At 41.4% G+C, this 14,444-nt stretch overlaps 1 protein-coding gene across 2 annotated transcripts in view; it reads left to right on the top strand.

Annotated features, from left to right (window-relative positions):
- The first annotated feature begins 2,664 nt into the window (after positions 1–2,664).
- The window catches only part of ATP9B (ATPase phospholipid transporting 9B (putative)), a 249,056-nt gene continuing 237,276 nt past the window's right edge, over positions 2,665–14,444 (top strand). For both annotated transcript variants that reach the window (XM_075270907.1, XM_075270906.1), the window contains exons 1-2: positions 2,665–2,805; positions 13,718–13,885. In XM_075270907.1, coding sequence (XP_075127008.1) covers positions 2,732–2,805; positions 13,718–13,885 — 242 coding nt within the window. In that variant the 5' untranslated portion in view covers positions 2,665–2,731. The remainder of the gene's footprint in view (positions 2,806–13,717; positions 13,886–14,444) is intronic.

The raw sequence follows: 14,444 nt of genomic DNA, 5'->3' as shown, positions 1-14,444 counted from the left end.
ACCGGATTCCCCGTTAGTGAGCGATCCGGGCAACGGCGCACGGGCCAAATGAAGTGCAGGATACTCTCCATAGGTTTGAGTGTATTCTGGTTCCCTCCGCCACACTCCAAAGACATACCAATAGAGATTTTTTTTTATTTTTTTTTAACAGTCCTTGAAACTAGGTGTTGAAAAATAAGTCATGTCCCATTTGTGTCCATTTTCATTTATCCCTTAATAAACTCGTCTATGAAAGATCTGTGAATACGGTTGCAGCACAGATGCAAAATGGGGCATTAAAAATGGACTGTTTCATCTGTTATCCAGAGCTGTTTAGTTGACATGGCTGTCTTTATGCAGCCTGTACTAACAATATGGCATCATAATTGGATAATATATTCTCTTTTTGCTGCTATAATGCTAGCTCTAATATGGCAGCACAGTGAGATAAGTGTATACTTATGTCTCCCTGACACATAATTTATTTTCAGCTTGTAAAAAACATCAACAATTTTGTTTTTCATAAAAAAAAAAACACAACCAAGTAATGCACCAAAAGTAACAACTCCTAAGAAAAATACATGCACACAAGTCCTATTCTAGACACCAGTGCTATGAACACAACTCATACTCACTTATGATTCTACTCTCCTGTACTGACAGCATCATATCCGTATGGGGGGGGGGGGGAATGGTGTGGCAGGTGGTCATAAACTCACAGTATCATAAAAGATTATGAGGCTATGAGTTCAGTTCACAGCAGTAAGCATCCAAAACCGAAGTTATGGCTGCAATATGGCCTGTATAATACATGTACATTATTGAAGTTCGAAAATGGCCTTAGACCGATGTTACAAAGGGAATATCCTGTCTGTAAAGTATTAACCATATTTTGGCTGTATTTCCCAGACTGGACACTATCTGGGAGAGCAAAACCTACAGTCCATCTATCAGGTTGTGCGTCATTGCCTCACCATGATACTATGGTCTTGAACTGTAACTTTGATTACTTTTAATAGTTGAAACAACAAAAGCAATATGTAATATATGTGAGTAAAACGTACTTTATCTGCTGCTACAGCCAGTTTCACACAAGCGTTTGGAAATGTACATAAGGCCTCATGTAGTACATTTATAGTTGCATGGGAAAATTTTAGGATTTATTCTCATCTACCTCCTCTGCAGATCCCGTTCTACTGAATGCACTGGTATTTTTCTTTTAAAAGAACAGACACATTAGTATCACCCGACAGACTCGAATATATTGGGTGGTGTGTTAGGGACAATGGTATCTGCCATATAACAGCAGCAGACCATTATGGCTTTTAATATACAAGAAATCCATAAAATATTTCTGAACAGTTGGCTTTGCGCATGTTCCATAGTTCTTATTCCTGTGCAAATCCCACATAAGGGAATTGGTGTGGAATTTCAGCACTGAAAAAAAAGCCCCCCATTGACTTCAATGGGTTCCCTTTTGGGAGGCTTTTTTTTTTTTTCCAGAGCTGAAATTCCGCATCAAATTCCTCACCATTTTTCTCAGTGAATGGCCCCTAATAAACGCAGAACATTCCACCAGATGCTGTATGTCTGACTGAGTTTTCCTCTAGAAGCCCTATTGTCAATATTTGCAGAGGTAATCTTGATCATGTGAAATGGAATCTCACAAGTCTGTTTTGCTCCGCATATTATGATAGTTCCATTGCTTTGCGAGACGCCCAATACTGGCCATATTATAGATGAGGGGGGTGTTCACACTTGCGCCCCTGTCCACTCACCAGGTCTCCAACGTAAGCCCCGGAGAAACTACATAGGGGACGGCTTCCTGGTGGTCAGTTTTACAACCCATTCATTTGAATGGGTTTTATAAGCAAACCGCCGGTGTCCGTATACAGCCTCTCCAGCGGGAAACCGTTTTTTTTTTTTTTTGGATGGAAACAAAGTCCTGCATGTCCGACCAAAAAAAAAACGGTTTCCCCGCGGTGAGGCTGTATACGGACGCTGGCGGTTTGCTTTTAAAACCCATTCAAATAAATGAGTTGTAAAACTGACCACCAGGAAGCTGTCCACTATGTAGTTTCTCTGGAGAATAGACCCGGCAGGCGTACACGGGCGCAAGTGTGAACACCCCCTGAGACACTGCTGGTTTGGAAAAAGGATAAATTTGGCCATTGACTGGGCTTGAGACAAGACCTAACTTGAGTCATGTGCCGCAGTGCTCCTCAGAACTAGCCCCTCCTGTCCTCTAGAAGTTAGGTGGTCTGCACTATGAGGTGTATTATATAGGGAGTAGGAATAACCAACACCGGTGATTCTGGCGAGATCTGCACTGCAGCCATAAAGCGGAGCACTTGCCAATAGCAACCATTCAGGCCCTAAGAATCCTCACAAGTAACGGGGACCAGGCTGCTTGTTACGTGCACTAAGATTCCTCATAAGTAACTGGGACCAGGCTGCTTGTTATGTGCACTAAGATTCCTCACAAGTAACTGGGACCAGGCTGCTTGTTATCTGCACCTGCTGCACCCCCGTCCACTATCACACGGCAGAGCCTTTCTCTCCCGTCCCGGGCCGAATCACACATAACCCGGTGAGGCCGGGCTGACGAGCGTCTCACATAAACACCCATCTACCAGCGGCATCGCCTTACACAGCACGCGGGCGGTCAGCTGACCGTGACGTCACATCCCTCGGTCTTCCGCACTCTCAGCTGGTTGTTCGCCGGTGACGTCGTTCCGTGCAGCGGCGGAAGATGGCGGACACTATACCCCTCCAGCCGGTGCAGAAAAGAGCGGCCTATTACACGGCAGACAAGAGTAAGAGGAGGTGAGAAGAGAGAACACCGCCTCCCATCCCTGTCATGTGTGTGGCTGTGCACCTGACATCTGGGTCTGACTGGACAGCACGCCACACACTCTGTGAACATGGGCAGAATAGTGACGTTGTTTTACATCAGTTTCTATGTATACCTTATCAGTGTGACGTGTGTGGCCCAGGAGTCCATAACCGTAATGGTTTGCATATTGAATACTTGGCTTCTCCCAGAAAGAGGTCGTTTGTAGGAAGGAGCAGCCATATAGTGCTCAGGGTGAAGTCATGTGTCAGCAGTCAGTATGAGGGCTCCTTAATAGGGGGCACATGGGTAACCTATGTGGCTGAGAGCGCCTCTTCACAGCACCCATATAGAAGCAAGCCTTCATTTCCTAAAAGCCTCTGGAAATGAGAGCTGAATCTGATTGGTTGGTGTGAGCAACTGGGTTAGTTTTTACTATGCAAAAGTTTTTCCACTGATGGATATTATTAAACAGAAAATGAAAACCTATAAAATAACAAACACTGTATTGTTTTGCACCCATGTGTTCATCACATGACCATTACCTGTATATCACATGACCATGGATTGTGCATCACATGACCAGGAATTGTGCATCACATGACCATTGCCTGTACATCACATGACCATGGATTGTACATCACATGACCATGGATTGTGCATCACATGACCATGGATTGTGCATCACATGACCATTGCCTGTACGTCACATGACCATTGCCTGTACGTCACATGACCATTGCCTGTACGTCACATGACCATGGATTGTACGTCACATGACCATTGCCTGTATATCACATGACCATTGCCTGCACATCACATGACCATTGTCTGTACATCACATGACCATTGTCTGTACATCACATGATCATAGTCTGATTTTTATCCATTTGGAGTAAGCAGAATGAATAACTGCAAATAGAGATCTAGAAAATTGTGAGGAATCGATACAGAAAGTATATTGGAAAATTGTACAACTTTTCATTATACAAACATTAACCTTTGTCTCTGAAAATTGTTCTGAAACTGGACAAGCCCTATAACACAAAGAAGATATTACTAACATTCAGATTGTATATACACAGTCATGGGGTCTTTTCATTTCAAACATACACAGTGGCAGCCAAAAAAAATGCACCACCAGTGGATTTTGTCAAATGTATGTGATGCGTATAAATGAGTCCCTGCAGATGATATGTATACCTCCTACTACGAAATCAACTGAAAAATGTCACGTGACATGTACAAAATTGCCAAATACTCGTCATCCAGGAGAGAAAAGGATAGAAATGGAAAAAGACAAGAAATCTTTTTCGCTACAATCATTATATTTTGTGAAATGGTGCGGTTTTTTTTTAGCCACCACTGTATTGGCGTTGTATGACCTGTACATAAACAATATGACTGCCCTAGCTAAAGGGGTGTTCCACTTGCATTTGGAATGGCTTGAAATAACAAACGGGAGGCCTTTTGAATATTTGAACTTTCCACCCGATATCCACAAGGCCTTAACTACAGGACAGATTTGGTTTACTTTTATTAACATCAAGCATCATTCTTTGTTGCATAATTGTTCTTTTTCTATGTTATTTGATCATTTGACTTTGATAGTCACATGACATCGTGTCTCTAGGCAATGGAGTGTTTCCTTCTCTTCTTTCCATCATGTGACTGTCCTCTTCACAGGCGGGTTTAGGTATAATGATGTGGATCCGATCATGTGACTTTTCAGTCACATGGTCCTGTGTTCCTTGGTAACGGAGTCTCCCTTTTTTTTGTCTCTTTTTTTTTTCTCTCCCATCTTGTAACTGCTCTTACTATAGGCAGGTTTTTGATTTATGGTGTTGCTCTGATCTTCACACATAGGAGTAGAGTCATGAATGTGGTAAGTTACTTACCTTCGGGATGTGTAAAAGATCTTCTGCCGTTTCATCCTATATATACCTTTTGTATGTATTTTGTTATTCAAATCATGTTATTTAAGACGTACCTTCCAGTTGTATGTATAAATATGATGTTGATATGTGTGGTTTTATGTATACATGGCTATTTATATTGTGTTTATGTGTTCATGGTGACGAGTACGCACATTATCATCAGGGGCTGTCATTTATGCTAAATTGTGGGCAGACTAGCAGGATATTTATTCTGTGGTCTTTTCAGTTTGTAACATCGCTATGACTAAGGGGCACACGCCCTGAAAAGCGTCAGGGGTTCATTATGTTGTGTCGGTTTCGTCTGTCATCTGGTATGTCTTTGTGATTTATATTTTCATTTTTTCACTCAGTATCTTGTGATGGTTTTCTTTTGAACTTTATTGTTCAACATTAAAAGCTAAGTTTTATTATCACTGGATTTTTCTTCTGTGCTGGATATACACTCTTTTTTTGCTTGCATTAAAATAACAAACACTATATACCGACAGGCAGAAGGGATCCCCGGCTAAATGGACAGGTGAGTATTTAGTGTTTGTTATTTTAAGTCATGGTAGGGAGTAAAAAAGAAAGTGGAATACGCCTTCAATTATATCATTTCCATCCGTGTAATATGACATCCTTTTTAACCACTTGTTGCCTAGGCTCTGCTATGCATTTATAGGCAGGCAGAAATCCCCAGAGAAGTCAAATTTCCACGCTTTTGTAATGCCCAGGGTGCTTGATGAAAATAGAATTACCAGGCGACTTGAATAACTTCTCACGGATGTCTGTTTCTGAGATGTGTTTGCTATTGCACTTCAGATTCTTTCAGCAGACCTGGCTGGGCTATTGATGTGCCTGTTGTGGTTCTGCCCAGTGTGGTAGTCACTATAGAGATGATGTCAGGGATATACAGTATAGTTATCTTCAGCCCTGACATTTTTCTTTCACTAGACTCCTCTATTACAATCTTGATGGTGGTGACTAAGATGTGGGGAATTGGCATCCTGTAACTATTCTGGCATCTGCAATAGATGTTAGCACATTGGGCTACACAGTCCTGGCTGTATCGGATCCAACAATAGGGAATGTGATGACATTTGTCAAAAATCCGACCCCCTGCACAACCACATTGACTTTCAGAGGTTGCAGTTGGCAGTCTGATATTTGTGGTCTTCTGACACATGGTCACGAGTTAGTGTTTAGCCCTATCTTTATAGTGAACACAGCAGGTGACATCAATGCCTATTCATTTAATGTGTCTGGAATATACCTACTACATTGTCACTCCAGTAAGTGACTGTCATTGCCCTAAATGTCCAGCTCTTCCTTGGTGTGCAGAGCTTTAGACAGTCAAGTAATAAGAATGGTCACACTGGGATGTTGCATTCCTTGGCTAGGAACTGATTTTTTCACTATGTTAGTCTCTTGAAGCCACAAGATGTTTTTTGCCCTGTTGTGGGATTTCTTCTTTACCAAAAATCAAGTTTGTGACTTTTCTTATCTGCCTAGATCTGTCCCAGTCACTGTAAGAGCCAGTTCACATGGCTGTGTCCTGCCTGTGTGACAACTGGATTCTCTAGCCCAGCCTCAACGTGTCTGAAGTGAACTCATAAGATGGTAGTGATTATGATGCTATCAGTTCCAGAACGGCCATGGATTTAGCATACCATTCTCACATGATACTGTGAGTATGGCTGGGAATGACTATGGCAGCACACTGTTTTTCTATCCATAGTCCTACTGGAACTCGCAAAATCATAAATCACTATTGTGTTGTGAGTACAGCTCTCATAGCCATAGTTGTGCTGGTAAATGTGGCCATCACATAGTCTATGTTTGCTAGCCTGGAAGTGGCTGTGTGAATTGGCCCTAAGTACTGTTTTTGTGAAGTGGGAAGTATTTAGGTGTAAAACCATCTGTGCTTCAAAGCAGCAGGCTGCAGAAACCCACAAAGTATAAGGGGCCAAGGGGCTCATTGATTCGATCATCCATTCACCTGATCAGATTTATGGATGCAAATAATAACCATCTGTTCACAAGAGTAAATGTTAAATATAAAAACGGATCAGTTTCTGTTTTTTTGTGACATTGACTTTGTCTCTATGTAAAGGAATGTCTGTATGATGTGTAAAAATGATCTCTTTTGCATCGCCTAGTAAAGAGTTGTTAACTGATGCTGGAAATGAAGATCTCATGAGGTTGGTTTCTGAGGTCCAGCAGCTGAGCAAAGCTTCCCGGAAGGCACAAGACTCGCGCAAATGGCTAAGAGCCTCTTAATAATTCTTGCACATGTTGGTGTACCTGAACTAAAATCTGTACCACCCTAAGCCATTTTGACCCACCTGGATTCCTTCCTCCACACTACTTGCTGCCTAAAGAAGTGGTGAGCAGAGGACAGAAGTTGAGTTGTACTTTTGTCCACTTTCTCGGTGCAGCCCTGTTAGTAAATCTGAGTTATTATTGTACAAGGTTGGTGTGGAGGAACTCCATTGGTCTGTACAGAGCCCTGACCTCAACCCCATAGAAAACTTTTGGGTGAATGGGACAGCTGATTCTGAGATGACTTCCACAGATATTCTACATGCCAAAACCTTCTGAAAAGCTGTTGCAGAATAGAGGAGGCTGGTATAACATCAAAACTGGTAAAACAAGCTCATATAGAATGAATGGTCAGGTGCTCACATACTTTTGGCCATATGGTAGTTTTTAGTGTTGAGCAAATAGTAGATTCGAATACTTCGCTCCCATAGGAATGCGTGTTAGGGGCCGACGCTTAACCCCTTGGTGTTCAGCCGCTTACATGCATTCGTATGGGAGCGGAGGTATTCAAAACCATTCGTCGAATATTATTCGCTCATCTCTTGTAGTTTTTCTAAATTTAGGACTGGGTGTGGAGTTTGAAGACTCGGACTCTTCTATTTTTCCATGCTTGACAGACAGCCATTGCCAGAAGTATTAAAGCTCCACTAATTCAGAAAAGTGGTTGAATTCCTAAGACACTAAATATACAATAAGTTATGGTTGTAATTAATTATACAACATCCAGTCAGTAACTTGTTTCCGACACCAATTCCACAACCCTGGTTTAGAATCACATGACTTTTCTGTTTTGGATGTTTTGCCTTCCAAAAACTGCTTTCAATTGGCTCACTGCTACACAATTTATCTTGCATTTGGAAATACCTGATTGTTAATATATTTCACTTTTCCCCATCTTTTTCTTGAGACAGGCAGCCTAGGTTATGAGACTGCTTGAGTAGTAAATGCTTTGCTTCATATGCAGTTTTATATCCTGTCCTTTAGGCCCCTCTCTACCATCTCTAAACAGAGCTGTTATAGGGCTCCCATTCTAGGGAATGGAGCTTTTAGACTAAGTTCACAGTTTTTTTTTGCTAATTCTCCCATTTATTTAAATGGAAGTCAGACAGATTTTTCCCTCTAGTTGGTTTTTTAAACTGGAGGAAAAAAAAAAAAGAATCTTGACCAGGTGGATTCTGTATTGCAAGTCCCACTGAAATGAAAAAACGCTAGTGATTTCTTTCTACCTCCTATTCATTTCAATGGGGTTGCAATGCAGAATCCACCTGAAGATTGGTCACGATGCTTCTTCAACCTCTAGCAGAAAATTCTACTAAAGTGAGATGGCTGGGAAGGTTGGGGGCGTTTTTTGAGGTGAACTCAAAATCCTTCTGCAGAAAACTCTGTGTGAACTTACCTTTGCTTCTGTATGTGTGAGTTTTTACACAGATGTTTTCTTTAATGTTTGTGAATAATATGATGAGAAATATTATGATACGCTCTGTCGCTGGCTTGTGTGCAGAAGTATTTTCTTAGAAGCATTGCTTCAAATCCACAGAAGGCCTGTTGCGTTACGTTAAGTTTGTGATATGAAGAGTGAAAGCTGTTTCAGAATCTACCTGTAACATAGAAGTATCATAGATTTGTTGCGGGTTTGTGGAAAAATGTGTGAACTCGTTGTTACTCACAATAGCAATATCAGAATTAAAGGGGTTATCTGGGGACTGCTAATTTACTTACATATCCCAGGTTATTGTACCTGATGGACCCAGGGTTCCAGTTATGTTACGACCCCTGAGATATGTGATCCCCAGCCTTCAGCCTCCTGGGTTAGCACGGCCACTCCTCCACCGATCTCACATCATTACCTGTGAGATCAGTAGAGGAGGTGGTGGGGCAGCCCAGGTAGTTGGAATGACCCTGGAAGCTGAAGACCACCATGGTTCGTGTTGCGGCCAGAAACCACAGATCCCTCAGCTGCAATGACCTGAGTCAGGTAAGTATATTAACAGTTCACAGACAACCCCTTTAAGAGGTTTGTATAGCAAGTAATACATTTTTACATAAAGCTCAGAATGAGTTTAAAAAGAGTAAAGAAGCAATGCTCACCTCAACACTCCTGTTCCAACATTGGGTAGGTTTCCTGACAGTCTCTGGATCTTCTTGACACACAGGAAATGATTGTTCAACGTTTTGCCATCATAACATTTCCTTTGGTAGCTAGAGAACAGTGGGGGGCATAGGAATCAGAAGGCTTCAAGCTGCCATGTTGCTGTGAGCCTACTTAGACCAAAAGTGAATGCAATCACTAAAGCAGAAAATTTGTGGGAGGTAAGGTGACCTTACACATTAGATTTTCGTCTGCCGAATTAGTTAGATTGGTCATTTCAGCTGATGAACAGCTGATAAGCTGACATGTAGAGTCTTTGAACAGTCGGCAAACAGTTTCATATGGCCGTCAATTCCCCAGAAGCACCACTATGCAGCGGATGGGGCTGCTCTGCCCCTCTTACTTGAATAGGAGCAGTGGAGTACACGTTACTCATCCATTGGCCATTTATGGTACCTGGAAGTTGCTGCAACAGCTTCATACTGGTGACCTCTCCTGTGGATAGGTTATCAGTATGCAAAAGCGATTTGGAGCCATGTGTGGAGACTTGCTTAGTAACTAGTGGCTCACCCACTGGGTGTTTCAGTTGGGTCTCCACACTACCAGTGGCTTAGGACCCTGCTTCTTTTTATGTCTATGAAAGTTCTTACTGTCAGGCTACTAAAACATATCAATCTGGTATCTATACAGAATTGTGAACCCCTGCTGTGGCTTAACAAATAACGTAGCTAGGAACCTGCGGTCTGGTAGCATTTTCTTGATATTTCCAACATTCTGTTGAATTTCGTTGGGACATAAATGTAGAGGATTTGCGAGAAATGTGTTGAAGCCTTCTTGGTCTTTAAATGTATCATCCAGGCAAAATTGTATCAAGATAGCAACTTTCACGCTGTGAGTTTTGAAGTCTATAGTTTAGTTTGGTTGTAGTACTTTCCTTTCAGAAAGTTTCTTATATTATAGTTAATTGCTTGACGCCTTGATTGTCCGTGAGTGACAAACCAATTAAGTGTGCAAGACACACATTACAAAGAAAATTAGACTTTGTCCTCATCTCAGCTATGAAAAATCCATTATTCATCGTCTTATTGTTTTTAAATACTGAGCTAAAATTTTACTACACAAAAGGAAAATTGCTTTTGAAATAGAATAAATTGCATCCCGGTTCAAAGGCTGCATTTTGAAGTCGATGATACTAAACATGATGATGCTTTGCATGTATTATTTTTCACAATAGAATGCAGCTGTAGATTTGAGTGGATACCTCACAAAATGGAACATCCTGTAATTGTTTTTTTGAGGTGTACGCTGCTTATATATTTATTTTCTCTCTCTCTCTCTCTCTCTCTCTTTTTTTTTTGGGAAAGAAAGTGCATGTTTTTTTCAAACTTTTTTTTGTTTGTTTAATAACCTCATATTGCTCCATTATGTTACCGTTGTGTTTTGCTATTGTATTAAAACAATGTGGAAAATACTGTTTGGAACTGAAGAAAGTTGAAAGTGGTAATGAAATGTATATAACTGGAGACTTAGGGCTCGTTCACATCTGCGCCCGGGAGTCCGTTCTGCAGATTTCCGTTTCCTGCTCAAAACAGGGCAGGAGACGGAAACCTGCCGGCATCTTTCAAACCCATCCATTTGAATGGGTTTGAAAAGTGTCCGGCCGTGAGCGCCCGTGAGCGTTTTATGCTCTCCGCGGCGAAACTGCTTTTTTTTAACTGGACACAGAGTTGGACATGCAGTACTCTGTGTCCGGTTTTAAAAAAACGGTTTCGCCCTCAGAGAGCATAAAACGCTCACTGGCGCTCACAGCCGGACTCGGCATGACAGGTTTCCGGCTTCTGCATGCAGAAGCCGAAAACCTGAGAACGGAGTGCCAAACACTAGTGTGAACCCAGCGTTAGTGGCATGGACAGTCATATATATATATAACTAATAGTGTAGCTAATAAAATGTGTATGTGTGTACTGTATGTATAGTCTGCGTGATGTACAAACCCAATTCCAAAAAAGTTGAGATACTGGATAAAATGTAAAGAGGTGGACCCCTCTAAGGTCCGGTTCAAATTTGTGTACAGGTCATTCCGTTCCCCACTCCACATGAAAAATGTGGAGAGAAAAGCACTGTAAGCAGCACTTTCCTCTCTGCATTTTTTGTGCGTAAACCACATGGACTCCATTAAAGTCTATGGGGTCCGCGAATTTCCTAAGGTAACTGCTTTTTTTTATGTGGATTAGGTTGCTGTTCATGGGGTCCCCAAGCGGACTCCCCGAACGGAAACCCATACGCAGACATGAAGCGGGCCTAATAAGTGAAGAGACCAATTACTGGAGTTTTAGTAGAGTAATGTTGGCCTATTCTGGACTGATGTAGGATTCTAGCTGCTCAATACTCATGGGTTTTCTTTGTTGGATTAGTACTTCATAACATGGCACGTTTTCTATTGGTGATGGACCTGAACACCAGGCAGTTGAGTTCAGCACCTAGACCCTTCTGTAAAGCCATTCCTTTGTGATAGATGCAGTATGTGGTTTAGCATTGTCTTACTGGAATATGCAAGGACTTTCCTGGAGGAGAAGTTTTCTGGACAGGAGCATATGTTGTTCTACAACCTCCATGCATGGCTCAGCATTCATAGTGGCTTTCAAGTTGTGTAGGCTGCCCTTGCTACACTCCAATGGAACCCCATGCCATCAGAGTTGAAGGCTATTGAGCTTTGCACTGATAACAAGCTGGAATGTCCTTCTCCTCTTGAGTCCACAGTATACACTGTCTGTGTTTTTCATGTAGATTTTCGAATTTTGATTCATATGACCAAAGAACAGTCTTCAGTTTTGCTTCGGTCCATTTTAACTAAGCTATGGCCCAAAGAAGACTGCAGTGTTTCTTGGATTCTTTGCATGATACAGCTTTAATGAGGTTGTCCAAGAATTACAGGTTTTGGCAAGAAGGCTGGGGAAGGTGGACAAGTTCATAGTATAGTTCATGGACCAAGGCACCCCCTAACAGCTGATCAGTGTGGAGGCTACCTATAGGCTCTCCCACCAATTGGAAATTTATGGTTGAGCCTAAGAATAGGAGATAAAAAAAATCCTGGACAACCCTTTTAAGTCTCTCCCTTTTTTATTGTTGCTTGTAAAGTAATTTTTCAGGGTGAGGGAAAGCAGACCTCTGCTTGTCTATTGAAGTTGTATTGTTCATTTTAGGAAATATTTGTATATTCGGAAATATTTGTATTCCCCATAAAAGAACAATACTGGAATATGTTTTCTTATAACTTTGTGTCTTTCCTGTGTTATACTAGATATTACTATTGTCATTCCTCCGTTATACTGAAACTCACTATTTTTCTTCTCAAAGGGGCGTGGACAGTGTAGGGACATGCCCCCAGCTGGTAACACCCACTTGTCAGTTTAGTCATAAACATCTAGGAGGAATAACAGAGGAATGGAATTCTAAGAAAAGATGCTTCAGAATTGGTATTTCATGAAATATGGCAGGAGAGATGTCAGATTTTCTTTTAGTCAAGCTGCCTCCTGGATTTTTCTGACCACTTTTCTCTTTACAGTTAGTCATGTGCCATCTTAGCTTTTCATGTTACTTACGGTTTACAATGGAGCCCCTATTAAAGTATTCTTAAACATCAACTTTTGACATACTCCAATTACAAGAATAGAGATTTGTACTGGCAATAAACAGGGAAACAAAGTGGATTTCAGTGCAGGGTTTAACAAAAAGTACGCCAAATATGTTACTAAAGCATGAAAAAGGTATATTTATTAATATCACAAATGCTGCCAGAAAATAAAAAGTTGTTTGAAAGTTTATTTCTGCTTTAATGGTTGTTACAGCTGTGCCCCCCCCCACCTTGTACAAAGTGCGCTCTCTACTCTGCCTTTCTATTTCCTCAGTCATCTAAGCAGCTCGCCACCACTTCCCTGGTAGTTACAACAGCCTTGTTCTTTTTTCCCCAGAAGTTGTAGTAGCGGCTCTCCACTTCCCCTGCAGTCACAGCCCCCCCCCAAGTTTCCCCCCACTTAGTAGTACAACAACTGCTTTCTAATTTCCTATTGGTTGCTGTGACTCCTACTTCCTAGTAGTCAAAGTAAGAGTCTACACCATGTTCCACTGTGGCAGTCACAATAACTGACTCCATCCTAGATCTCCCTTCTCTTAGGTTAGGTTCACATGTCCAGAAACCGCTGAAAATTGGTGGAGAGAAAAATCCTGTATGGAGAACTTTTCTTTTGGTTTCAGAATAAAAATAGTTGAAACCTAGTGCATCCGAACGCCAGAGATCCCAGCACAGGTGTAAACCAAGCCTTAGTGGACATAGCAAGGCCTCCACTTCCACACACTGTCAGTAATGACATCCAGTTCCATTTATTCGGCACCAGGTGGATGCTCTCAGTCAATGGATGCTCTCAGAATGGTTGAAGGGCAGGCAGCCAAACATTGGGCACATTGGTTTTGTCTAGTTATGATATAAAATACTGAGGCTTTATTTATATAAGACAAACCAGACTAGAATAAGAACGTTGATGCCAGTTGATTGTAATAGCTGTAAACTTGTTTTGTCAGGTATCAAGATGAAGCATCTCCCCTGGATGAAATGCCACTCATGATGTCAGAAGAAGGTTTCGAGAATGATGAGAGCGATTACCACACTTTACCAAGAGCCAGGATAACACGTAGAAAGAGAGGACTGGAATGGTTTGTCTGTGGAGGATGGAAATTCTTGTGCACCAGGTCTGTAGTATCATTATTACTTATAAATAATGATGTTCTTGACTAAGGGTGCTATTATTCATGTATTCACATTTGCGAGTACCTCCCATGGATTACTGCTTCTTTCCGCTTTCCAGCTGTTCTTGCAACTTGAAACATTGGCTAGTCCGAATGCTATATGGCAATTGTTACCTCCATTTGGTACTTAGCGCTCATGTAATAGCACCCTTAGTCATGAGCTTGTTATAATAGTAATTGCTATTCATTTTGATAGAACAGGAATACACTTGTCATTTAAACATTTAGAATATTGAGGCTCTGTCCCTAAACATTCATTGAATAATCTCCTGAACTTCAAAGCAGAAGATTTTAGAGAGTATTTGTGATATGTTACTCTGTTCTTCTCCCTTGGTTGCCTTATTACATTAATTCAGCACCTTTCCTGATTGTTGTTACCATTCCTCTTGTTAAAGAGGTGTGCACTTACACAGTCTGGAACTGTGAGTACTAAAATAGGAGTCATAAAAAAAATGCTCCTGAATAATTACATGGGGAATACAGTTATTTACTTAAGGGAGTT

This window comes from Leptodactylus fuscus, chromosome 4, assembly GCF_031893055.1.
Source record: "Leptodactylus fuscus isolate aLepFus1 chromosome 4, aLepFus1.hap2, whole genome shotgun sequence".
Taxonomy (NCBI): Eukaryota; Metazoa; Chordata; class Amphibia; order Anura; family Leptodactylidae; genus Leptodactylus; species Leptodactylus fuscus.
The sequence above is the reverse complement of the archived record's forward strand: the minus strand, read 5'-3'. Positions and strand labels throughout refer to the sequence as shown.